At 42.1% G+C, this 27,467-nt stretch overlaps 1 protein-coding gene across 2 annotated transcripts in view; it reads left to right on the top strand.

Annotated features, from left to right (window-relative positions):
* MYO9A (myosin IXA) overlaps positions 1-27,467 on the top strand; it is a 317,277-nt gene that overhangs the window by 250,183 nt on the left and 39,627 nt on the right. For both annotated transcript variants that reach the window (XM_019533260.1, XM_019533261.1), the window contains exons 16-25: positions 600-675; positions 6,339-6,482; positions 7,960-7,999; positions 11,372-11,494; positions 17,560-17,640; positions 18,864-18,974; positions 20,447-20,569; positions 21,087-21,236; positions 22,938-23,251; positions 24,593-26,302. In XM_019533260.1, the coding sequence (XP_019388805.1) occupies positions 600-675; positions 6,339-6,482; positions 7,960-7,999; positions 11,372-11,494; positions 17,560-17,640; positions 18,864-18,974; positions 20,447-20,569; positions 21,087-21,236; positions 22,938-23,251; positions 24,593-26,302 (2,872 nt within the window). The remainder of the gene's footprint in view (positions 1-599; positions 676-6,338; positions 6,483-7,959; positions 8,000-11,371; positions 11,495-17,559; positions 17,641-18,863; positions 18,975-20,446; positions 20,570-21,086; positions 21,237-22,937; positions 23,252-24,592; positions 26,303-27,467) is intronic.

The following is a 27,467-nucleotide window of genomic DNA, read 5'->3' as shown; positions in this document are numbered from 1 at the left end:
TGCTTATGTGCATTCATTGCCCAGAAGAGGAGGAAGTGGTGATATGTGACCAGTTAAAAAATGCTGTTTACGTAATAGGTTGTGGTAAACTCTCTCTTTCTCATATCCACCTGATTTTCAGCTTCTTAAGGAAGCTACTAATCATTACATATCATTTCCTCCCCCCAGTGTTATGGCTCTAAAGTTTTTTGACCAACAGGAAATAACGTGCACTGGTACTTTACTTATACCCATCATGACGGTGATTGACAGTTTCCCCCTCTTCTTGCTTTCTAACAATGGAAACACCTCTCTAACACACTGCACGTGTGTAGGACTGGGTGGGGAGGAAAAGGTAGATTGGGGAAATAAAAATGCTAGCAAAAAATGTGATAAGTGAGTAGTCAGTTGAGATTTCAGCCGCCATGACTCCTCCTTGCACCCCTTATTTTGCATTCCCAGCATGTGCCATAACAAGTGCATATTCCTTTTTTTCCCCCATTTGCAGCCAACACAAAGCTGTTGCTTGCACTAATCACTCTCTTCCACAGAGAATATTTGAAATTAAGTATTTAAAAATGTAAACAGATATAAAAACTTTTATTGTTGTGCTGCCACAGGTATTACCAGGAAAAGCCCAAGGACACCTCTTTCAGATCTTCAGGGAGTCAATACCATCAATGAAAGGACTCACCGGTAAGTCTGCTCTTCTGATTAGTAGGTAAAGGAAATAAGGAGGGAACTTCTTTCTAGCTTTGAAATGTGTAAATGTCTCTTCCAGTCTTAACTTTTTATGTCAGTATTCAGCCCCTTCTTCCTTTCTTCTTGTTGCATGAGGATATCTTTAGATCTTTTTTGATGGTAAGAATTTGAAATGATGGTAACTTCTGAGGAGCATTCTGTAATTGCACATGGTGGAGTTTGAGGACTTATAAGGAGCAGGCTATAAAATATTGTTAGGAGGTGTCAGGGTTTTCCATCTTCAACATTTAGCTGCAAAATATCTTGGTTATAGGTCAGGAAGTCAGAATTCACCCACAATTTTATTTTGAACAAAAATCTGTGTATATAAAAGGGATGAACTACACAGAAAGCTCCTATGCACAGCTTTGTGTGGAGCATCCAAAGAGTTGCAGAGTTTTGAGGTGTTGGTTTCAAGTTCCTGGCTACTGTACAGGTTCATTTGCTAAAGAAATGTCAGGGGACTGACTGCTAATGTAAGTGTATGTCTGATGATGATTTAAACTGTTGTAAAGTGCAGATGATCTTCTGCTTTGCTCTGTAAGTTGTGGGTCTTGGATCAATTCTATCACTGCAATTAGTCGATGAGATTATGAAATGTGCTTTCAGTAAAGCACTTGGCCTTTTCCAGCAAGGATTCAGTGAGGATGTAGCTCATTTAAAGTGTCAGGTTTGCATGTCAGAAGCAGCTTTGCTGCCTGCTCCCCTTTCATGAGGGGTTATTCAGATCCATTTTCAGAATTAAGACTCGTGCCAAACAAAGCCTTCCTCCCTAGAAGACAAATCATAGGTCCTGATTTCCCTCCTCTCTTCAAGCTGCTTTGAGGCGATATAGTCTTTCTGCTCTGTTCGCTCTCTTCTCATCTTCAGCATAAGAGGCCTGGCCAGAGTATTTCATCAGTACTCACTTGCAGAAAGAGTTGCTTGGAGTTTCTGAATATAAGGTACAGCAGTCATGAATTTCCTTTAATTTTCACCAGAGGGCCAGATAGCCCCAGGGCAGACCAAAATGAGGAAGCATCAGTGTGGCTAAAAGCCACTTTTACTCCTTGTGGTTTTCTCCAAGTATAGTCATAATGATTAGGAGGATCTGGTCTTTTAGCACTGGGCTCTGTGTTAAGATTTCTTTCAACCTGTGCAGAATACTCCTCTACAGTTGTCCATAAACCATTGTTCCTTTTGAGTGATGTCTATGTGCGCAGCATGTCCTAGATAAAAGCCTTTGCTTATTAAAGTTCCATTCTTTTATTCATTGGGACAGAGACAGCCATCTATCATCATCTTTTGTTCATCAAGTACTTACTAATTTCCAGATAAAGTAGAATATCTTCCCTTCCTTGTATTCTTCCAATACAGCTGAAGTAGCTATATACTTTTAATGTCAGGAAGGCCATGAAGTTCTGTCGAAAAAAAGACTTAAAAATTCTCAAGCTCTTAAGTGAGTTGGCTTACTCTCAGTGCCAAAAAAGAAAATAATTTCACAAAATGGTGTTATCCAGCTTGGATTCAACTGTGCATGAATTAGGCTCATACTGGGAGTCAGTACTGTCTTGTTTGGGCCAAGGACTTCTCCATAAGACACTATGCCACTCCTGGGTTGAGAGAAAAAACACACGTACAAAGTTATTGTCTGCTCTTCCACACTCTACTTGACTGGGTAATGTAGAGCTGAATACTTACGGAGTGGCCATATTCTAGAGAAGCCTTGTTTTGGTTATTGGAAATAATGCCATCCTTGTGGGAAGAAAATGCCAATATCTTTCTACTGTCCTTGTTTGTTCGATCCCTTTATATTTCCTGCCAGTTCAACTCCAGCTACAATGTGTTTAATGTAAGTGGTGTGGTGCTTGTGGATAGTGAAGATAAGAGCCGCATATCTGCCATTCAATATATCTATATTCACTTTGGCTGCACAAGATTTATTTTTTGTTATGATTTACACTTAATTAGAGTCTTTGTCCATCACAAAATGTTTCTTTAAAGGTAAGAAAAAATCTGCAGTCAGAAATTAGCTGTAAAGGAAGTTGCTTTACCCATGACTCCAACTCATGTTTCTACAGTTGTCTTGTCGCCGCAGGCTTAAATGAGATGGCTTATTTTCCAAAAGTCTTCAGATCTGGTTCTGACGCATACAGCAGATCTGTTGAGTAGGATGGTGGCATTTTTGCACGCTCTTCTGACTATAATTCCCCTTTTAAAGATCTTCAGAGTTAAGTTTTGTGGTTTGCCAGAGTCTTCCTAGTACAGAATGTGACAGCACTATCTTGGAGGACAAATTTCAGGTTTGTTATAGAAGGTATTTCCTTGAAATTCACAGTAAGTGCAGTGGAATCTCTATTTCCACATCGGAGTAACCGGGGACCAAGAAAAATGCTTGTATTTATTTATTGCCTCTTGGTATGGAGTACGCTCCTGAGTTTATTTGGATTAAAACAAGCCAAAATAGCAAATACGTTCTCTGAAAGTCAAAGCTGCTGGAAGATTAAGGTAAAAGGGTAGTAAGTACCTTGCCATCTTCCATTACCAGTGATAGCCTCTCTTGTATCCACAGCAGTTGTGCCATAATAATTTCTTAACTGTAGTGCTTAAAGCTACCTGAGTATGAGAACTTAGCCTTGCTTTATCACTGTACAAATTCTAGTACAGTTAGTGAATAGAGAATATACTTATCAAGCTATCACAACTAGTACATGCATCTCTTAATATTGTACCATTAGTATAGACTTACAATGTACAATCTATAATTCTGCTAGAGATGGTAAAACCCCCGAACCCTAAATGTCTTATTTCCCTCATGCTCCAGAAAGGAAAAATCAGTAACATTTTATATGTTTAAACACAAATGTAGTGATCGAGCGTGCGTGCAATTTTAATTTCAGACATTACAGTTTGGTTTCTGTTGAAGAGAAATTTTGATCATATATGTTAAGTTGCACGGAAAGCTGCACCTACAAAAATAAAGATAACGTTACACAGGAATCCAGAAAAGTACACTCAGAAAAGTATAACACGAATTAATAAAAGGCTTTTTTTTTGTAACTAAAATGTACCAATTTAAATCAGTTCTCCCCTGCAAATTAATAGAGTGATGGCCTTCTGATTCTTAGTGTGTTATTCATTAATCATTTTCTTGGACCTAAATTAAAACCAGGAGTTTCCTTTTTATAGCTATCTTATTACCATATGGCTGGTGATAACAGGGCATAGATCCAGCCCTGCAGTATAGTCTGAGGCATCCTTCTGAAAGCTAAGCAAAGCAATGACATCATGCAGGAAGTAGCTGCAGAGGGGATTACTGATCAATCCTTGCTCCTCAGCTCCCCTCCAAAGAAAGCGGTTATGTGGTTTCCACATGCATATTATGGCAGCTGGAGGGGAAAAGGCTTCACCAAAGCATGAGAAAGACACCCTGCCTTTAAAACTGCCTAAAGCAGCCACTAAATAATTAAAAGCATGTTATCACTAACCCAAGCCTGACAGGGTGGCTGTATTTTCAGTACAACAGAAACTGTTTTATGTTCATTAATGGTTTAAGAAATGTGAATAACAACAGCTGTGGATCATTGTCTCCCTTCCAACAGCCTGGCTTGCTTTGTGAGATGATTAACCCTCTCAGTGACACAAGTTGCGGGTGTGTGAGCTATTGCCAGTGCACGTGCACCCAGAGGGATTAAAGTTACCACAGAGTCTATTTTTAATGTCACCTGGAAATGTTTCTGATTTTAATATTGGTTTAAAATCCTTATTGCAAACTTGATGGAGATTCTCTTTGTGACTATGTGCTGTTTCAACCCAGAATGTAAAAAACCAGCTATCATAATGATGGTAGGATTGTAGGAAATTTAGCGTTGGCAGATTCCGTGTAAAACAAAGACGGAAAAGCCAAGTAGTGACAGTTTGCTGTTCCATGTTTGTACACCTGGATTTTGTTTCCAGTATCATTCTCTTTCTCTGGATGGTAGGTAGACTCGGTAAGTCTTGCTTAGGGCTCCTTTACCTTGAGATAACAGCTAATTCTCTGCTCTCCCCTCCAACAGGTACTCTGCTAATGAGCCTGTTTTGGCTCCCAGCTTTAGAAGCCCTTCCTAACTGTCTCCCACAAATCCTCTGTGTCTGATCATCAGATTCAGGTGGTGTTTTTTAAATATGTATGAATTACTCTCATCTGCAGAGTCATTACAGTGTCTTGTTGGGGCCAAGGCCTTTTCCATAAGAAGCTATGCCACTCCTGTTCTGAGATAAGGAACACGCCTGCAAAGTTATTGTGTGTATATATATGATGGTGACCTTCTCTTAAAGGGCCTGGGAAAGAAAGAGGGTGCCTGTTCTGCAATTGTGGTCTGATTGTTATCAACTAGGAGGGTGTCTGCCCACCCAGCACTGTGGATCCGTCCCCTTTTGGTAGGGTATGGATTTTGTCCATCTCCCCTTCCTCAGGCAGGGGACTGAAAGGATGTATTACAGCCAGTAGGTTAAAGGATTCCCCCTCATAGAAACCATCTCTCCACTTGATTGATTGCTAGGGTATTCTTTCAGCTTGTTTGATTCCCATTCTTGCAAGATTTGTGAACAGAGCGTTGGTTCTGGAGGTGATCCTTTTGAGTCGGGTCTACTTACAACTACCAGATGTACTTCTCTGAGTGTCCACTCATTTTTGTCTCTGTGTGTATCCATTCAGTGCTTCTGCACACTTCAGGCCCTGTTTCCCCTCTGTCACATTCTTCGGGCTCATCTAGCCTTTCTCTCTCTCTTCCTCCCCTTCTCACATCTTCCCCTGCCCCCATACCATTGCCCAGTTCCTGTGGGAAAAATTACCTACAGATGTGGTATTCTTCATTCATCTCTAGAGAGTGTTGTATCAAAATTTCTTCTTCCTCCAAAAGGAAATTTAATTCATCTTTCTCCATTCCTTCAATTGGGACCATACATAGCTGAGTTTATCATTTTCTTGATATCAAAGCACACTGCTATGTAACAGAGCAGGAAGAGTTGGATCTGTCATTTCTGTTTGCTCATTTTATCAGACATTTTCTTTGTAGTGCATCAGTCCTTTAGGTATTGGGCTCTTCCATTTATAGCATCTCCTTTTCCCACAGTGTCTTCTGTCTTCTTTCCTTTCCCTTCATCTTCCCTACTACATGGCTATATGAAACGGGGAATGTTTGACTAAACACCGATTTTGTCTGCCATACAAGATGTTAAACGATATTGTTCTCTAGGGTACAGCGAAGTAGGCAGAGTTTTAAACGTGTATATTTTTGGATACCCCTTAACTTCAACAGCTGATGAAGTGTATCATCCTGTAAATGAGATGCTATTGTAGTCCTGATCGGCCAATGATAGTGAGATTGATCAATCTATCTATCGATCTCAATTTAAAATCTGGCTTAACAGATGTTGTGTCTCTGTTTGAGGCCTGGCATTATGAACTTATTGTGCAGAAGTGAATGACTAGTGACAAGGAGAAATGTCAGTTGTCTTCTCATTTAAGAAATTGCATAACTTTCCAATTCAGAACTTTTTAATGATATTCAACAACTAGCTTTGTTTTCTTAAGGAACCAAGTGATAACTATGTTTTAGAAGTGCATGTTGCGACTCATCTCTTTCTCATTTCAGTGATGCCTATGGAGTTGGCTGGAATGCCAGGATGGCGATCCGACAGGGCAGACTCTCCAGTCCTAGTTCCTTCCTAGACAAAGATGGGATATTTGTTAATTCAACCAACAGCAAGCTACTGGAGAGGGCCCATGGGATTCTCATGTTAGTATAAAAGGAGTGGATCTTGGTTTCAATCTGTAAGGTGTACTGCACTTCAAAGGTCATAACAAAAATATGAGCTGCAAGAGTAAGGGAATCTGCTACTAATCCAACAAATTCAAGTTCCAAGTGGACTTGGACATGCCAAATCTTTATCAAAGAGGCTCAGGTGTTTATTAGGACCATGACATGCTCCATTTCGTATCATTCAGGGCTTGCTGGCTAGTATTTCTTTCCTCCTTTTTTTTGCTGGAGAAATGGATCTACATTCATAATAAATAGGCTAATCAAAGATGTGACAGTGATAGTGGCACTAGAGGAAAATGACATTGAGACTTCCTTTGACTGAGTCACTCCAACGAGCTATGGAGTATTTTGCTTCAGTTTGAGAGGTGTAGGTGGTCATATTTTAACCAACATTGGCAATTCATAGTGTATCTGCATCATAGGTTTCTGAAGATGCCAGAATAGCCTAGATGCGAGTTATGGAGCATGATGTGATAATTTGGAGGGGAAATTTCTGTTCCTTTCTCCCCATTTTGCACAAAGGACCAGCTACCCCACAGTTTGCTATGTCAACCCAATTTAATTGGAATTCCTTACCTTTTGTACTTCATTTCACATGCACACAAATGATATGCAGAAAGGAGAGTAATCTCATTTATTATACAGGTTATATATAGAAAAACATTGCTATGGAGGGTTTAAAGGGATTGTGTTATTTACTGTTATGTAGCCTCATGGGTGGATCCAGGCTTTTGGAAAGCGAGGGTGTGAGAGCAGCACCCTGTGCTGCAGGGATGACTGCACCCTGGCTCCCAGTGTCTCTCCCTTCCCACACCAGGGTGGGCAGCTCTCATCACAGGAGCAGAAATAAGGGACTTTTTTAAGGCCATTCAAGCAGGTAAGAATCTTCCCTACCCCTTCCCCTCTGTACTCAGTGGCATACTCCTTTCCCTCCTCTGCTCACTGCTGCCACTGTTCCCTGCTGAACCAGGGGGCTTCAAGGCTGCTGCTGCCTTGCTGAAGCCAGGCTGCACATGGAGCCACGCTCAGCTAGACAACAGCAGTGGCAGCAGGCTGGTTTTCTTCCATGTGTCTGCAATAACAGTGGTCAGGGGAGAAGTACCACTGAGCAAGGAGGGAGCGTGGGGGAAGTCTTACTTGCTTCAGCTGCTTCTACTGCAGTATGGTTGACTGAAAGAGCAGGGGTACATCTGCACCACTGGATCCACCCCTGTATCCATTCTGCTAAAAATATTTTTATACCTCTTACATATATTTTTATCTCAAATAGCTTCAAATCTTTCACACCAGGTCACGCTGACTATCACCAGTAATGCCAAAGACACTGGGCTTCCTCATGACAGAAGCTGAGATCTCCCATTAGAGGGTTAATATGAAAGCTCTGGAATAGATACATAAATGCATTTCTGTAGCTTTATGCCTGTATTAATATGACTTTTTGTTGTCTCCTTAGGCGAAACAAGAACTTCAAAGCTAAACTCAGTCTTCCAAAGGTGAGAGAACAGCAGTACTTATCTTTCTGTTTCCTCAAGCTTGAAAGGAAGCAGTTACTTTGGTTAAATGTTAACTTGCATATAATACGTAATGATAGTTTGAAAGGGGACCAGTTCAAAGTTATTTGTTCATTTCTAAAATGTGGTTCGCCAAGCTGCAACCACAATTTGAGAGCTATTTAAATTGGCTCCAGCCTGATGGGTTCAGGGGTTTTTTTGCATCATGCAGACGAGACTTAGCAGACTTATAATAAAGTGACACCAGCACTCACTCATCCTGGAAGAGAACTGCCTAGGCAGTGGGGCCCTTCAACCACAGATGCTACACAATATTTTGTTTAATCTCCATTTTAAATTCAGCAAAGACGAGGTCTGGCCCCTACAGCTGGGGGAGAAGGGCTTCCATGCAGTAGTGTAACTAGGGTGGAGCCAGCAGGGCATCTATGGAGGGCTGCCAGATTTCTCACAACTACCCTGGGAGTCTTTACCAGAGCAGGGGCAGCCCTGCACTGCCACTACCTGGCCATAAGAGCCCCCTGCACCCCACAATTATTCATCAGGGTGGAGGGGGGAGCAAGTAGAATGGTGCTTCACTCTCCCTGGGGAGTTTTTTTCACTACCCTACATCCAGTAGCAAATTTGGTACAACTCCAAGGGAGCCCACAGCATGGAGTTGCTGTGTGAGACCCTCTTACTCTCTGCTACTGCTGCATGGGCTCTCTAGGAGTAGCACTTGTGTTCCCTATGCAGAGATCCTGGGCAGGTAAGATCACTCTTTCCTTCGCTATTCCTCCTCCTACCCCAGGCATACCATGGCCAACGTACCCTTCTCCCTCTCCCCTCCCCACCATGCTAAATGAGTTTGCTGTATCTCTGCCTCCATGTTTGCTGGGCCTTCTTTGGATAAATCTGAATAAGCTGGAAGAGAAATGCTCACAGACCATCGGAGAGTCATTAGGATTTGCTGTCCAGAGTAGGCTGTTTTACCTGCACAGTGCAGGTTTCCTCTCATAGGAAAAATCTTTGTGATCGGTTAATTCCATTTTAATTACAGTCCTACAGCACTACATTTGATTTGTAGCTCTCATTCTGGGTAAGATACCTGTGTAACACTGCTGCTATTGCCTTCAGTTTTGGCTGGGTTTTGGTGCCCAAAGATATAAGATGAGAGCCATTGTCTGCCACCTAACACACTTATGGCTTTTTATAATCATTTACTGATGCTGCCCTGGTAGTCAGCATGTGATAATTTTTGCTATGTCCGTTACAATAAGAATTATGTTTAATTAAAAATAAACAGCAAAATATAAACATGGAGTACTATAGAGGGTGTATACCATAAAGAACAATATTTTGATAAAGATGCAATCCTTATTTGTGCTTTTATTAGCAATGAATAAAAAATAAAGTAGCTTTTCCTCTGGAAAAAAGAATGGAACCACCTCCAGTTACTTTTATTTTATTTTTTTTAAAAGGACAAATTGCACTGAGATCACTGGATGTTGCATTTGTTCCACCATTAAAGGAGGCACAGGGTGGTACAGGATCCAGAGAATTCCCAGTGCCCCATGCTTCTGCATGGGTCCCAGCATGCAAGCAAAGCTGCTAGGAATTCCCCAGGACATGCACTGCCCCACGTTTCCTTGCCAGGATCCACCCCAACCTCTGCCTTCATGTGAAGCATGGGTCCCCTGGCAAGGAGGCACAGAGGGCACAGGGCAGTGAAGGATATGAGGAATCACTGGGCAAGGGGAAACACATTGCCCGTTGTCTTGTATCAGACCCCTGCCCAGAGCAACGGGAGACATGTTTCATCCACTAAAGGAGATCAGCGGTGATGGGACTTTTTTGCCACAGCTCATCCGCTTAGTGTGGCAACATATGTTTTTACCCAGAGATATTTATAGGAACAATGGTTAACAAATGGGGTGAAATGAAGTATCCATTAAGTATCTGGCGAGGGCATTTCATATGTCAGTGGGTTGCACTAGATGAACTGATCATCTTCTTTTTCTTCTCATTAAACCAAATCGACTCAAATTCCCACTGATGTTTTTATGTAGGCGTTTTGAGCAACTCAGAACACTGCTTGTGAGTTTCTTTCCCCTAACACTCTCACACATGTTATCTGAGTCAAAGCCATGACCTAAATCAAACACTTTGCTACTGCTGCAAAGCGCATGTTTTCCATCAACAGTTTCCTACCCGAATGAAACCTCAAGGCTTGCTAATTACTTCCAGGAGCTCATTTTCTGCATGCATGTGATAAGTTTTGCAGTGGTTCTAATTAACCATTGTTGTTAACACTCAATTAAAATAACTGGCAAATGATCAAACTCCTTGTGGTGTTCAAATTTTAGTTTGTAAATGCAAGCCAGCTGTGTACTGATATGTGGGAATACCCAAACTTCACCCAGTTAAGGATCCCATTAGCAACTTCCTGGGAGCACAAGCATGTGTATTCTAGTAGGGCAGCCTGGGTACTTAAGTAGTCAGAGTTGAACAGTCTTGAGTGGATTAATCTGAACCAGTACAGTTGTAATGTCTATCTTTATTGGCTGTTTCCATTATAATGTATAATCTCAGCATGGCATCAGATCAGAGTGCAGTATAGATGCCAATGGGAAAAGAAAGTGTGATCTAAATGGAATGGATCAAGCTGTAATATGCATTCTTCACACCCACATCTCTCACAACAATGGCAGATATCCACAGGGTACATTTTGGGAGGCTGGGGACACTGGCTGTTTCTGAGCTACATCATTAAGTTATTTTTTTGCTATTAGAACATTACTTACTGATATTTTGTGCTTTGAATTAGATACTGAACTATACTTGTCATCATTCTTAATTTTTAATAATGCTTTCCTCTTGGTATAAGCACAAAGCACATTAAAGCTAAACTGTCAAGCTGTTTGTTAGCTTTGAGCACCAAGGATGATGTCCTGTAGTTTAAAACTTGCATGTGTATTTAAGCTTGTGAACTGCACATGCTGAAAGTAATCTCTTAAGCCATATACTCCTATTATTGTCACTCCCCTCCCCCTTCCCTTATGCTCTGCACAAACTGGTTTTGTCCTGCTCAAATCCAGATTGTAAACTCAAAGGAGCAGGCATTTCATCTGTGTATGTGTAGTATCCAGCAGAACTGGGCTTCTGGATACCATAATAAAGATACTAATAAAAATATCCAGCTGTGCTGTGAATTGTTCCGTTGTTTTTCCCAGGGGATATTGAATTAGGGCAGTTACCCCAAGCGGTAAAGAGCAAGAGAAGTGGGGATAGCAAGGGAGACCATAATGGACAAACCTGGCTAGTCATTTTTATCTGAAATGCAAGCAAATAAACACACTCTTACTTTATATTCTGCAGCACTTATTGGATGTGAAATCTCTGAAGCACCTAACCAACCTGACCCTGCATGATCGCATTACAAAGTCTCTTCTCCATCTCCATAAGAAGAAGAAACCCCCCAGCATCAGTGCACAGTTTCAGGTAATCTAAAATGTTCCAAATGTGGGGGAGCCTGTGAGAGATGAGACCTGTTCTTGGGCATGTGCAAGGCAAGCATCTCATGGTGCAAAGAATGGCACTCCTGGGCACAAAACTCCTCTCCTCTGATTTGTGGCAGAACATGAAAGCTACTAAATGTAGTTTGGGCAGGCTGTGACTTGGTGGGAATGTAATAGTTAATATGTGCTTTGTAGGCTGTAACTACTGATTGAGACAGGAATTTTTGAGGCGGTATAGAAAAGAACTGCAAAGAAGGACTGGGGGAGTTATGGTGGATCACAGATTCAACACGAGTCAGCAGCTTGATGCTATCATACAAAAATGAATGCAATTTCAGGTTGCATTAATAGAAGCACTGGGTGCGAGACATGTCTTGCATACATCGGTCCCAGTACCACTCTTCTCTCAGATGGCTAGGACTGAGCTGGAGTACTATGGCCAGGTTTGAGGCACTGCATTTTAAGAACAGTACAGGGAAACTGGATTCCCTGAAGATAAGGAGGTTAAGAGACTACCTTGATAGTTTCCAAGTATTCAGAAGACTGCTACAAAGAAGACTGAGAATAACTTTGGTCTCTAGCCACAGAAGGCAGGACACATTGCATTGGGTTTAAATTGTAACAAAGCAGGTTTAGATGAGCTTTCAGGAAAAAAACTTCCAATGAACAAGAATTCAGTGGAACAAATTGTGTACATGACTTGTGGAATCCCCTTCCTTGGAGCTTTTTAAGAAAAGACTTCTCTTCTAGGGCATATTCTGCATCTGGGCAAGGGGGTTGGACTAGGTGTGATCCTTGTTGTCCCTTTGTTTCTATGAAATGGAAGATTGAAGCAGCCTATCAGGAAGATCTTCTGCACAGTGAGATTTTAGACTCAATCTTTCAAGGAAAATAATGGAGAATTGTTATTCAGGGGATCATAAAAACGGAGTGGACAAAGCAATAGGACAGATACTGTAGAGAACACTTACATTGATGGAGAAATAAACTAACCCCTGCCTTTTCCAGTCTCTGGAATATTTTAAGGGGTATCTCTTTGCCACTTCCACGTCCCTCAATGCCACTTAAACACAGACAGGACTTGGCTTATACTATAGTCCTACCACCTTTCTTATTGCATTTTTTTCTGAGAAACAGTAGCATCACTAGGGGTGGGTGAGCAGGGCACCAGCCCCGAGTGCTGGTATAGAAGGGGTGCAGGGACAGTGATGGTCTCCGCTGCCACCCAGGGTGAGACATTGCTTGTGTATGGCTCCACTGAAAAATGCGAATGGTGGTGTGTAGGAAAATGTCACCTTGCTGGGGAGAAGCTGACAACTGCCAAAATTCAGCAAGAGAAAAGAGGTGACTCTTATTGCATTCCAGAGGCCTTTGGCTTTGGCCGTCTCATGGGTGAGGATGTTTAGGATCACAATAGATAAGAGGATAAGCAGCCCTTTTAGAAAGTGATAGCAGCCCCCTATCCATTAGGCTGTGGTAAGAAGGGCAATGGAGAGCAGTGTTTAGTGCAGATTGTTGAGAAGATTGGCAAGCCGTGCAGGTTTTCTGAGCAGCAGCAAAGGGAGACATGTGTCCAGAGATCGAATAAGGTGTGGTTAATGTCTTAATCAAAGCAGCTCTGGAACATGGGTCAGCCCTCTGAAAAGTGGAAAGCTGATTTGTTAAGAATGAAGTACAGCCCATCTGGTAAATGTGCATCCAAGTGTCTTGTTAACGTTTAACTGGTTGTTCGTCTTCAGGTACCGATTTGCGTATGCAGTCAGTGTAATGACATATGCAGATCAAGCACCTGTTTTTATTTATGTTGCTCGCTACCTGATATGGAGAACAAGTCCCTTTGTCATAGTTTCTCTGTGGCATCTATCAGTAAAAGCTTCTGAATAAAGCAGTGTTTTAAAGTGTAATTGCTTCCACTATTTGTATCTCAAATTCAATTTCTTTTCATGCCGGTGTTAAGAATGCAGTTCCTTGTTGAAGCCAAAAAAAGCCAAACACTTCTGCATTAGCTCCAGAAATAGCCATGTCTGTTGTGCTGTCACTGCTCCGCACCAGCAAACTTGCCATTATGAGTAACCGTAGCTAAAAATTTAGTTTCGTCAGTGTGGCTACAGACTTGGAAATTGCCATTGCTGAGTCACAACACAGCTGTACAAGTATGTTGATAGTGTCTGAGAAAGGCATTTCAGAAAGTTCAGGTTGTAGAAAGACCATTCTCTCATTCCAGATGATTCCAAGCACATTTCCCTGGGAATTAGTTAAAATGTAGAAACATTTTTTCCACACACACATTACTTGGATGAGTTTAATTGATTTAAAAAAAAAAAAAAAAAGCAAACCCCAAAACAACAGCTGTGGTTCTGGTTATATGAAACATGACTGTAGTCAGTGGCTTTACCATTCCCATCTCGGAGAAGGAGGAAATGTTGCAGAGGCAAGCTGCAGTTGACTTGCATGCTCAGATTTATTACCCACAGTGTTCTTTTGTGTAAGAAGTAGATTTAAATTATTTTCCAAGAAAAAAGAATGGGAGAGACAAACCACGTCTAGTAATAAACAGCTCTGTAAATTGGTGGTAGTGAGCACGGTATGTAGGATCACAATGGCATTCTCCTGTTCCTGCTGACACTTCCAAAGAGGAGATGCAGCCAAGTTTCTGTCACTGATAAAGCAGTAATTCTCTACCTGAAGTCAAATGCTTAGTTACCAGGAATCCTTGAAGTGCTCCATTGACTGTGAACTAAACTCTGTATCCTGTTTCCATGTGCACTCTGCTTGGAAAAAAGTTGACCTCTTAATCACTTCAGTATCCTTTTATTGATCGTTCTAAGTAAAGAAGAATATACACTACATAGTAGAAGGAGCAGAATCATACCAGCGTTACACTGGGCAGGAAATGACAGCTTCATTGATATTGTAACATGAAATTATCATTGAACAGAATTAAAAGGAAGAAAAACATGCGGTTATTTTCTTCAGATTATTTCATTACACATCTACTCTTCTGCTTAATTTTATTTATTTTTATACAAAGAAGTTATTGCTGCTCTTACCTATGATAATGACCATGACTCAAAATTTATTTGAGCCAGCTCAGACCAATAGCAGCCTTCCTTGTAGCTTCATCCCCTGCTTATTGATTGCATGTGTGCTGATCTGCTTTTGACTTCAAGATCCAAAAGATTGCAATCAGTTTTCAGCATTTCTGAAATCCGTGAAAGGCGGAGCAGCTGTGTGAAGCTGGCTGTTTGGGTACCAGCCACAAAGCACGCTCTATCATGACATACAGTAGATGTGTGTTCTCGTGGCCCAGTTCAGTACAACATGATTTTTGTGCGGTGCCCTTGATAAAACGCTTTCCTGCAGGTTTGCACTAAACTACTCGCGTGAGAAAATATTTCTCTCTTGTGACTGCTAAATAACATGGGGGTTATACAACTCTGCATTTTTCTAGGATGAGAACCAGAAGAGAAAAGGAAGTCAGCCAGTATGCTATGCTAGTTCTGAGTCAAATCTAAACATGTTTTTTTGTTTGTTTCTAAGAAATATTTTAAAAGACAGAGCCACATAGTTGCATATAGCTCCCAAGATGCAGGATGACCTTTGATGCATTGCAGAAGTCTTGGTCTTTGAAGGAATTCCACAAGTTGTGTCCTTTCCATTGCAAACCTTCCCCCCGACCCCCCCAAAACCCACCGCTTAATGCATATTATTCCTATAATAATAATCATAGCATAAATAAATATACAGGAGACTATCTTTTTTAGAGCATCTGAAAGATCAGAATTAGTAGAATAAAGCTATATTCATAATTAACTTACTTTGAAGTATATTGCTTTGTATTGTCTCGTAAAGACATGTCCACTATTTCAGTGAGCCTGCAGTCCAAATAGACAAAGGGCAGATGAAAGATGTGGAGAAGGAATTCAACAGAAAGCAAAATGCTTGTTGAGTGTTGGGGGTGACTATAAACAATGCCACTATGAATTCATTCACTCATTCATGAATTTAAGTAAATTCAAAATTAAAAGATGAGAGCATTTTAATATAGTTGTTCCAATTTGCAACAAGCATGAAACACTATAAAAACAATGCAAGCAGAGCCTTGTGGATATTGAATTTTCACATGAACAGCCAGTTCTTTCCACCTGACACACAGGGGTTATAAATTTTACACAGAATACACTGGTTCTGTCAGTGGCAGCATTACTGAGATGGAGTCTTGTTGTACTTCTGCCAGAACTTGAGTGCCAGGAAGCTGTGCCTCCAAAAAAAAAATGAGTCTAGATCATCTTGATCGGTGGTGTCAAACTCCCAGGTTCTGGGCTGGATCCCAACCACAGGATCTCCTCCCAGGCTGAATCCGTGGGGCCAGCAATGCTGTAGTGGTTATAGTGATAGGGGTCTTGGTGAGCCGTATCTGCACAGTCTTTACTCACCCCCCTGCCATCAGTGGCCATGTCCACTGGGGACCAAGAGCCCTGAATTCTGCAACAGGCTGTGTCCCTAACCCTGCCCCCCAACTTCTGGTAGCCCAGTGGTCTCAACCTTTTTAAGTAGGAGATTGCCTTTGGCATTTAAAAGCAGCCCAAGATCTGCCATGCACTGCTGCAACTCCCCCACCCGCCCCTGCCCAGCAGGTAAATGTGTGGGAAGGGAAGGGGGGCGCAGACTGAGGCAGAGGGAGGAGCAGTGGTAAGTTGAGTGGGGCCCCGGCTGGGTGGGAGGGCCTCACTCAACTTACCACTGCTCCTGCCTCTGCAGCCCTGTCCCTCACTGCGAGGGCTGCGATCTAGCACCTGCTCCTTCACTCCCCCATGAACTGACCTGCTGGGCTGGGGTGCATGCACACGTACATGCAGGCACTCAACACCCCCCACCCCAGCCTCAGATTGACTTCAAGAGGCTCCAAGATCTACCGGTGGATCGCAGTCTACTGGTTGGTGACCACTGTGGTAGCCTGACCAACTGGATGGAATGGGTCCAAGGACTGGATGCAGCCCACAGATCGTACATTAACCAGTCCTGATCTAGATAAAATTGAAGTCCTCTTCAACCCAAGCACAGAGGAAAATATATCCACCTCTGAATCACAGGATAACACTGGTGGTTCCTAGGGTAGCCGTGTAGAACAGCACGGTTATGAGCACTAGAGGAAACAGGAAGCTAGAGGATCCTAGCATCCCTGCATTCACAGCTTTCCATCTCAGCCGGGGGAAAAAATGGTCTAAAATATACCAGCTTTAAAAAGTTTCCGATCTAGAAACATCTGCTGAGCTGTTGGGTGCTTATAGTATGTAAAATTTGCAGAACTAATTTAGGGAAAAGCATCCAAATCACCCATTTGCACTTCTACCACCACAATGATTTTTTTTTTTTAGACTCTGCAGCCAATTTATAACATTTTTCTAACAGATGAAGCAAAACCGGGGGGCATTGTCAGAACTCTGTGGGAAACAACTTTGGGTTGGGGAGGATTTAGGGTTTTTTTATATATTTATTGGAACATTCTACAAAAAATGGATTCCTGAAAATGAGTAAAACAAATTACCTGAAAGCAGCAGTGTAACTGTGTGGGGGGAGGAGTGACTGGGGCAATCACTTTTGGGGAGGGGGGGACAGAGGAGGAGGGAAGAATCACCCACCACTGTGATCAGCATGGCGGCACCCCATGCTGCCTCCGAAAGCAGCAGCTGCCCTGGGTGTGGAGCTGCCTCACTATGCTGCCTAAAATAGACTGTTCATGTAAAAAGAAATCTGTCTGCTTTCCTACCATTTAAATAAGAATATTTTATTAAATAAGGCATTAACACTTATGTTTAGTATTGATTACAATCTCTGGTGATGTAGAGCACGTGATGAGTCAAACAACATACCCCTTGAACAAAGTATTCCTCCTCTTGGTATTTGATTAGATTTTGTCTTTAACAAGAGCAATTCTCACATTGCTAATCTGCTAAAAGTTCCATTGTGGGGATGAGGTATTTGAGGTCTTGGCATGCATCATGTCTAGATCTTTGCTACCTATTTATGGTTTGTTTTCTATTGTAGGCATCTCTTAACAAGCTGATGGAGACACTTTGTCAAGCAGAGCCTTATTTTGTCAAGTGCATTCGATCTAATGCTGAAAAGGTAAAGACCTACTACCTTAATTATCTTTGCCCAGCACCCAGTTGTAAAAAAAAACCCATGACTCTTTATATTCATGTTAATGCCCTGCACAAAGCAAAAAAGGTAAACTGGAGGTAGAGGTCAAATACCTCTGTCTGGCTCTTGCCCTGTGCCATGGTTCTAGATATTACAGTCTTCTAGAACAGTGTAAGCCAGTGTTTTGAGGGGTCATGAACATAGCCACTGCTGCTGGCAGGGTCCAAGTATTAATAGCTGACCACACCAATACTGCTTCAGTTTTCAGGAACACTGAACACATGGCTGTCTTCAGGATAGTCTGATCTGGAGGTGTGCCATGATGCACTATTTTAATTTCAGTGGAATTCAAGAACTTAATGAGAAGGTTCACGTTACCCCAAAGCACTGCTGCTGGCCTGGAGTTTGAGCAGTAGAGTGATGTACCAAGAGAAGTGGTGCACCTATCACCTTAGTATTTTTGGGTCTGGTTACAACCCAAGATAGTGTAGACTACTTTGAGTATCTGTAAAGTCTTTTATTATTCTTTCACAAAAAGAAAAAGGATCTTGGGAGTGAATTGGAGACCGTTATTAAAATGTGTAAATAGTGCATAATATTCTTACTTGCTAAGTTATAGTGGTTCTTCTGGTTATACATATTTGAGAGCTGTTTCATAAGCTGATTTGAATTATTTGCAGCTCTTCCCATGTGTGAAGGATTTAGGTTTGCCGTGACTCAACACTGTCTTGCTTAAATTAGAAAATCCATATGAAATATTAATTTGAGAGAAACTTGCAGAATAAATGTTGTCAGATTTAATGTTTGTGCATAATAATTTTCCTTTATGGTTTTTAAAAATTATTTGGCTTCTTGGACTAGTGGCTTACTGTTGGAAAAACAAAGCTGGAATGAGGCTGGCTGGTTTATAGATTAACAGAGTTTTTCTCTAGATCCCCATTTTAAATTTGTCTAGGGAAGTTGTGTTTGAAAGCCATTTCCCTGTCATAGCATTCCAAGACCAGTGAAGAACAAGTTAGGCTGGGTCTATTTTCTGGTGGTTCATGTCCCATACTACAGCTGGCATGATTGCCAGCATCTAGGAATTGTACATGTTCCTTGCCTAAGTTTTGAAATCAATTTTCCTGTCCAGGTATTCTCAAGTCTCTTGAAGTATTTATGGCTGAGGGAAGTACTTGCTAATTGTTTGGCACTTTTTTTTCTTTTAGCTCCCTCTGAGATTCAGTGACAACCTGGTGCTTAGGCAGCTGAGATACACAGGAATGCTGGAAACAGTTCGTATTCGGCAGTCAGGCTACAGCTGCAAATATTCCTTCCAGGTTAGACACGGCACATTTAATCTCTGTTTTATATCATCACTGTCACATTCATTTGTGTGCTGCTAGTGCTTATAGGTGCCCCTGTTTTTATGCTCTTGATTGTGTGCATGAATTCAAAACTAATACAGGTAAATTAATTTTGATGCTGTTGGCATAGAGGCATAGAATAATCTTATGCTGTGCCAGTGGACCTCAGCAGCGCTACTCTAGTCCTGAACCAGAACTGCTAGCCCCATTTCAGGGTGCTGGACAATATGATGATTTTGTGATGTGCCCATGAGCCTTATTCTTCATAAAGCACACGTGCAATTATATGCACGTTCTTAAAATAAAGACTAACGTTTGTTGAAGGGTGAAATAAATACATGCAGGCTCTTTTGACCTACAGAGGAGTTGAACCCGTCTTTCCAAAAGTGAAATTCCTTGGGCACTGGATCATCTTAATCTTCTGGAGTAAAGTGTCTGTATCTAATGTTGTCATGCCATAGAGCACAGCCTGTTCCTAATGGAAGAGTCCTGCCCAAGCAATAGTTGGGCCAAATCAACCTACTGAAACAGTAATGATTCCAAGCACTCATTTCTCTCATTCATGTTTTCTTACTATATTTTTGTTGAAAGCACTGTAAAAAAGTTTTTCTCTTGTAATAGGTGTGAGTCAGACTAGGGGCAGAAAAGTATCTCTTTGGTTTAACTAATGATCTCATTAGGACAGATGTCCTAATACTCACTTGTGGCTTTTGTTCCATTTCCGTGAGGTTGTATTTGTTAGTTCAGTCCATTTAACTCTGGGAGCTGGTGTTTCCTCCCTTTATGTGCCAGTGCACAATGCATCTTGCTGTCCTGCTGTCCCAAACCCCATAGGAAGCTTTATTTTGTTCTTTCAGATTTACTTGTTCAAGGGAGCTGTTCCTTTTTACTGTCCTTTTAATGATTTTGCAGTTGTTTTGGCCAAGCATCATGTCATGTACAGCAACTGTTGGAGAGAAGGACTCCATGGTTCCTTTACAGGAAACCAAAATTATTTCTTATTTTGGAGTATCTGCCTCCAGAACCTCGTATTTCTGCACTTTGGACCATCACCGTGGTGACTGCTGAAATGCTCTGTGCTTTCTGAGATACTTTGCAGGTTTTGGTAAATCCCTCCTGTAAGGACTGTTTGAGGATTCATGGCATGTTCTTGCAGAATCGCTCAACTCTCCTCTGTTGACAGACATTGCAGTATCTCTCCTCCCACATTAAACGCCCATCAAGCCTACACTGTCATTTGCTTTTCATGCAAGCTGAGAGCGACTAATCATTTCATGAAGTAGGAACCTTTACATTTGGAAGTATTTAAACTGCCAATTAGGTTTCTTCTCATTTACTGAAGCATGCCTGAAGTAGCCAACACAAGAGTTAGCAGAGCATATAGCAAAGAGACAGAGGTGAGACAGAGGTGTGCCTTTATTTAACTGTGGCTTCTCATTTTACAGGACTTCGTGGATCATTTTCATGTTCTTCTACCACAAGGAGTCAGCCCATCTAAGCACAACATCCTTAACTTCTTCAGGAAAATAAAGCTCAACTCAGACAATTACCAGGTTGGGAGAACAATGGTAAATGTCATGGCTCAAACCACAGAAATAAGGTGTCCTTGTACCTTTTCAGCAACTATATAATTCAGCTTCTTTTTATACATGTTTTCATTAACCCAATTGTGTGGTCCCATGGTTCTCTAAAAAGCAGGCCAACTCAGTGAGAAGGGTTTGAACAGTGTCAAACAAAATGCAGACTATTAGCAGGCCTATTGCTATTCAGCTCAATCAGGACGATTTGATTGTTTTTAAAACAAAGCATCCTCCCAAAGGCTTCACTTGTCACCAGACTTACTGCTCTGACATCATGTTCTCTGTCTATACTTGGAATTATGGGCCACTCTGATTTATGTTATACATCCAACCTGTGACAACCATATGCTGTAGATAAAATTTCAGATGCCTTTTTAGGTATCCCAAACTCAAGCCACCTTCTAGGCGGCTCAAGGTATGTAAGCCTGTTGCATTAAACCATTTCTGTCTTGTGGTTGAGGAAGAGCAAAGGGTATTTTTCTGACTTTTCCTGTTTGTTTGTTAGGTTTTTATGAAGGAACAGGAGCGTCAGGTTTTACAAGGCCTCTTGCATGAGGAGGTGCTCCGAAGAATTACTCTCCTTCAGCGCTGGTTCCGCACGATGCTGTACAGGAGGCAGTTCTTGAACCTGAGACAAGCAGCAGTGATCATACAGGTGGGTGATGATGACAGTGTGTTTTCATCTGGATTGCTAGTTACTATACATAGCATAGTTGGTGTGCCTGGTCTCTTTCAGGCGTGTAAGGCACAATCCCTGCCTTGAGCAGTTTACACCAAAATTGGTCCCATTGTAATGAAGACCTCCAGCAGAGTGGAGAGAAGAGGAAAGCTGGAGACATTCAAATCCTTATAGCCATTAAAAATCCTGTTGTAAAAATCATCATCTTGGTTTAATCACATTGACCATGTTGCCCAGTCTGCTTACCTTGACTGACCTCCTCCCCTTTATCCTACTAAATCAAGCACAATCTTCTTGTCTTTGTTCTTAAGTCCTTCATTCCTCACTGTCATTCATTTCTTAACTGCTGTGGAGACCTAGATTGTTGTCCGTGCTCCATCAGTGATGCCACCTCTGATTGCCCTATGTCAAACTTTCTAACAGAATACATCATGCTTTCTGTCACACTGGCCCTTGTGCCTGGGAAGAGGTCCCTGTACAAATCCTCAAAGCAGCTACATTGGTTTTCCTGTAAATACCCACCTGTGCTCTGATATCTACTGAACACTTGGTAATAGTTAGGCAGCTGGTGTGCTGTGACCGCTGTTAATCAAGCCACTTATAAGAGTCTCCCAGTGAGTTTCTGCTTCCCCCATCTTTTTGTCTTACCTACCTGTTGTGTCTCAGCTTAATTGTAGATTGTCAATCCTTTGGGGCTGATTGTGTCTCTGTGTGTGTTTTTGTGTAGGGCTGACTGCATTAGAGTCCTTACCAATGAATGTAATTTCAGTACAAGTAATAATTTAAATTAGATTTCTTTTTTCTAATCTACTTAAATTTAAAGTAGATTTATGTATAATTTCAGATACAATTTTACTTTTCCCAAAGGTAAGTGAAGTAATATGTTTCATGAAGTGAGATGGAGATGGGAGCTGTGAACTGTAATACTCAGTTATTGAGTGCCGAGCAAGCAAGGAACAGGTTTGGCTGGGTTGGCTTTAGTGGCATAAGAAAGAGGTTTGAAAATACCGTTTTGCAGACAAACACGGCCAAATTCCAACCGAGTCAGTGCAGTTCTGCATCCTTCTAATGTAGATACTGAAAAGAGTTTATTCTGGATTTGTGTTCTGGGTTTCCCTAAACCTTGTTTGCTGCCCACATGGATATTGAAAATGACTTGGAACTTTTCCTGCCAATAATTTTGTGGGCCAGAGATTACCGTGCCTCTGCTCCTGAGCAGCAAGTTGCATTTAATTCGACACATTCAAAATCAGTAGATGGATGCATTTTAGTGGTGCTGTATGTGCCTTGTTAAGGTATTTGAAATTATTGAATATTAAGTGCTTAAAGAAATGCAATATTATTATAGTTTCTCAGTGTGACCATCTTATACATCTTGACTTTCTCTACCCACTCCCATTTGTCCAAGTGTTTGAACAAAACACAAACCAGACATCAAAGATGACTGCTGCTCTGGGCTAACAAAGAAAGTAAAGAAACAGCCACTTAAAAATAATGTACATTTTAAGGTTTTAGCCACTGATATCAACAAAAACAGTGCTAGAGATCTCAAGTGCTAGCCAGGCACTTGATGTTCTGCTTCTTCCTGACACAGCCATTTCCTGTTAAGGGAATGAGCGCCTGTTTATTTGCACTGTAAATCTGGTGCTGAAGGAATGCTGTTTGTTTTTTCTGCAGAGATGTTGGCGTAGCTATCAGAATAGAAAGCAAGCCAAAGCTTCCCTGGTTGACCCCCTTGTTCTCAGCAATGCAGCAGTCATTCTCCAGTCCTACTGGCGAGCTTATGTGGAGAGGCGAAAATTCTCGCAGATGCGGGTTGCAGCTTTCATCATTCAGAACTGTTGGCGGGAGCACTGTAGGCGCAAGCATGCTGCAGCCACGTGCATTCAGGCTGGATGGCGAGGATACTGTGCAAAGAGACTCTACAAGGCCAAGAAAAAACAAATCATCCTGCTGCAGGCAGCCTGTAGGGGATACATAGTACGACAAAGGTAACATGATTAACTTTAGTGGACAAAAAGGGGAAATGCTGCCTTAAGTTGATGGTTTAGCAAGAAGCCAATGCAATCTGGAACAACAATTCCCAGTAGCGTCTCATACTTTTGTTAGTAGTCAGTCAGCCTCCCTTTGCCTTGTATGTATGGCCCTTTGCATTTTCACTGCTTGCTTCCCACTCAGTCCACTGTCTAGCCTTCAGTGGATCTTACTCTGTTCAGAAGCCCAATCTCAGGTTCATCAGAGTCTGTTTCAGACTGAGAGCTTTGGCTGGCACAGTTGTGCCCTTGGCTCATTGAAGAGGTATTATCCCTTCCCAGAAGGGTTGGAACTTCCTAGCATAAAATAAAAGATTTGAGAGCCAGAGCACACCCTTAAAGTCCTGAAAGAGTTTACCTAATGGTACATCAGCCAGGAGAACTGGTAAAGAACAGACTCAGAAAACCAGATTCTGAACTGTGCTTTTCTGGATACATAAATTCAGAAAACAAAAGCATGAACAAAGTTGAGAGCTGTTGTAGTCACCAAACTTTCAGCTCTTCCCATGGGCTTGTCTACAGACCACTCTATAATGAAATTAGATGCAGCGGTGAGAAGCATATGTACTTGCTTCTACTCTACATAGGAAAAATCCCAGAAATGAAGCAATGAAGCCTCCTTAGAGCACTCCTGAGTCTGTCCCCAGTGCACCTCTCAGCTCTTTGCCTTGGGCATGCTCTTTGGTGTGCACTCTAGTTTCTGGGATTCAGTGCCTACAGAGTGAGAATGAGTGAATTAAAGGATTGTAGAAAAGTAGGTCTCAAAGGGACCTCTGGAGCCATCCGGTCTGCACTATTCACACATTCCTGTGTAAGGCTTGCTCCCAAAGTTTTAAAAAATAGGTAAGGCAAATGCCTAATTGCCTAACGTACCTTTAAAAACTTCGGGAGCGGGCCTTACACAGGAATGGGTGAATCATGCAAATTGGATGGCTCTGGGAATTTATTGCATAAAAGTCACAAGAGGGTGTAAAGTAATCATTCAAGGTAATATGGGTGTTTAAGTGGTAGTGGGTGAGGTGCACTTCTCTAGCATCCCTGGACTCTACACCCCCCTGCTCTTCTGTGCTTACACCCGAAGATACCTGTTGCCATTCAGAATTTGGGAAACAGTGATGTAGGGGGAAGTGGAGCATGCATGTTCTGTGTTGCACATTCTCGCATTTGAATTGCATATATTAGCTTAGCTAGGGCATTGGACACAGGACCTTTGTGATTCCTATACAGAATCAATGCAGTGCATCCAAGCGGCAGAAGTGGACACTGCTCTACCATCTGATATTTGTTGCTTTCTTCCAGGTTTAGAGCTTTAAAAGAGCAGAGATTAAAAGAGACACAGCTGGAGAATGGATTGTTGGTTACAGAAAAGGATGGACTCGAAGCAGACAATGCTTTGAAAATTAAGGGCTCAGACCCATCTAAATGGGAGGATGGCTCATTTGAAGAACGAGTGAGAGCCATAGAGGAGCACAAATCACTGATAGAAAATAACCGGGTGAATCATACAGATCCATTGGATGGCCCTGAGAATTTATTGCACAAAAGGCATGAAAGGGCCAGCAGCCAAGATGGTGTGGACATCGAAGAGGAAATAGCTGTAAGAGAGAGACCCAAATCCCTGGAGGATCTCAACCAGAAAAAAGTGGTCCGCGCAAAAAGAGAAAACCGAAGAATGCGTGAACTGGAACAGGCAAAATTTAGCTTGGAGTTGTTGAAAGTTCGTTCTATTGGAGGAGTGTCTCCCTCCGAGGAGCATCGGTGGTCCACAGAGCTTGTGTCGGAGCACCCTCATTCTCCTCAAGGAACCCCAGAGAGTGAAAGCTCTCAGGGGAGCTTAGAGATGTTAAGCTGTGAGGACCCTCAGAGTAAACTTGATTCCCTAGTTTTAGGCGAGCAAAATGTGCAATCAGTCTCCACGGAGACCCAGGACTCTTTACTTGGCAGTCCTAAGCATGATTTGCAGGACAAATCTATCTATGCAGCAGATGTAAACAGCAATTTATCAAGTAGAAAAAGGACACCTTTGAGCTCAGAAATGACAGAGAGCCATGTTTCTACAGAGCACATGGTTTCTGATCCCCAGAACATTTTCTATAAGACGCATCCAAGAGAATCCTTTATTTCTAGTAATCTGCCTACCTTCTACATGCCACCGCAGGACAACCTGAAAATAAATCAGTCACTGATGGAAAATAATCTGAGGAACAAACTAATGGAGAAGGAAGAAAGATTGGTCATATTTCCTGGGGTCAGGAAGGACACTGAGCCAGACAAGGAAGAACTGGGCACGGCATTGAATTCAGAGAGCGGAGTGAAGCCTCCTGTCAAAACAGAGGAAAGCATAGCTTCGCTTGCACCTGAGGCACATTCGGCAGACTCTGTTATCAAAAGGCTGGAAAAGCTGAATGTGGAGAAGGAGGAGCGACAAAAGCAGCTGCAGCTCCAGAGGGAGAAAGAGATGATGGAGCAGATCCGGCAGCAGAAGGAAATTCTGGAAAAAGAACGCAAAGCTTTCCAGCAGCTTGAGAGACAAGGGAAGGGGGAGACCTTGCAAAGGACTGAGCCAAACAGAGTCAGGGAGTCCTCTCTCAGGCTACTGAAAAAAACAGCAGATACCAGGCCTCAGTCTCTCTTCATCCTGAACCCCCAGAACAAGGTGGAATATTGCCTGGCCCCAACTACAACGCCCACTTCGTCAGTAGACATTAAAGGGCTCACTGTTGCAAAGAAAGGGAGCTCCCCTGCCCATAGTGTCCAAAAAGACAGGCCTGTCAGCATGTTCATGGAGCGAAAAGAAGGTCAACCAGGAATGACCCAAGAATCAGCTGGAACAGATAAATGGCATTCAAAACTGGCTGTAGAATCGAGGGACCTCCCAAGCAGCCAATTTGGAAGGACAGAGCGCCTCAGGCAGGCCCGAATCCCAAATCAGAGCATGGACGGCTCTTCTACCGAGACAAGGGCAAGTGCTATTTTCTTCACGCCGAAAGACAGCCATTTCAGTCTTCAGTGAGTAAAATGTTTCTTTCATTGCTTTTCTTTACACTTGCAAAGCTGTGACCCCTACTCAAGTGGGCATTACCATATTTACTCAAATATAAGAAAAGTCCCCTCCCCCAAAATCAGCATGGGGGAAAAAGCTCCCATCTTACTTTTACATGCAAGGAAACCTCATTAAATACAATGTCTATCATGAAACTGCTGCCAAAAGCAGCATGTGCTCAGTAATGAAAACCAACCATGAAACTTAATAAATGTAGCCAGCATGGAGAATGACTCTAAAACACATGGCCCATATTAGGCAAACATACTGATGGGAACCTTTTTTTTTTTCTTTTTCATGTGGCCCTTGTGGGGCCACGTGAAGGAAAAAAAAAAAGTGGGTAGCAACACCTACTCAGTAATATTAACTTCACTCAAAAAAAAAGGCAGTTGCTCCTTCAGGAGAGTGTGAGTACTGGGCCTGGAGGTACTGCAATACCAGGCTCCAGTGCCAGGAGGGCCAGAGCCAGCCCTGACACTCTTCTCTTGGTGCTAAAAAATGCTGGTACATTTGATCTTAGCCAAAAGGTTGAGAAGCTGATGGGAATCTCTCTCTTTTTTTTTTTTTTAAATGAAAACTTTTCATGTTCCAAAACCAGATCAGCCAGATCAATTCTAAATCCATGAGTCAGTCAAGAACCGTAAGTGGCCCAGTACTGGCCAATGCAGCCCATCTGAATACGATACAGGCTAGTGTCCTCTGTGCTCAGTTCTCTTAAGTACTGATTCTTTTTCAAGTCATGCTGAGCCACTAGACTGAATACATCTCAACTTCCTCTTCAGTCCCACATCTGAGCTGCACCTTTCTTTCCCATTTCCAATGATTCCTGGTTCTTCACCTGCCTTAAATGTCTAGCAAACATCACCAAATGGGGCCCCAAACAGTTCGCTCAGAATCCATGAGGTAGAGCAGGACAAGGTTGCCCTGCCCCTCATCTGCATATTAAGAGAAAGAAAGGAAGAAAGGATTTTTCAAGAAGAGCATTAGGAAAGATGTCTTTGTTTTAAACTGGTAGAATAGACTCCCTAAAGCAGCTGGAGGAAATTTGAACAGACTTTTTAAAAAGAGAATGCAACAAACTACTGCAAGGCCGTTTCAGGCTGGACATAAGGAAGAATTTCTTTACTGTCC

The sequence above is a fragment of the Crocodylus porosus genome, unplaced genomic scaffold, assembly GCF_001723895.1.
Source record: "Crocodylus porosus isolate Cpor-Errol unplaced genomic scaffold, CroPor_comp1, whole genome shotgun sequence".
In the NCBI taxonomy this organism is placed as follows: Eukaryota; Metazoa; Chordata; order Crocodylia; family Crocodylidae; genus Crocodylus; species Crocodylus porosus.
This window is presented reverse-complemented; position numbering and strand designations above follow the sequence as displayed.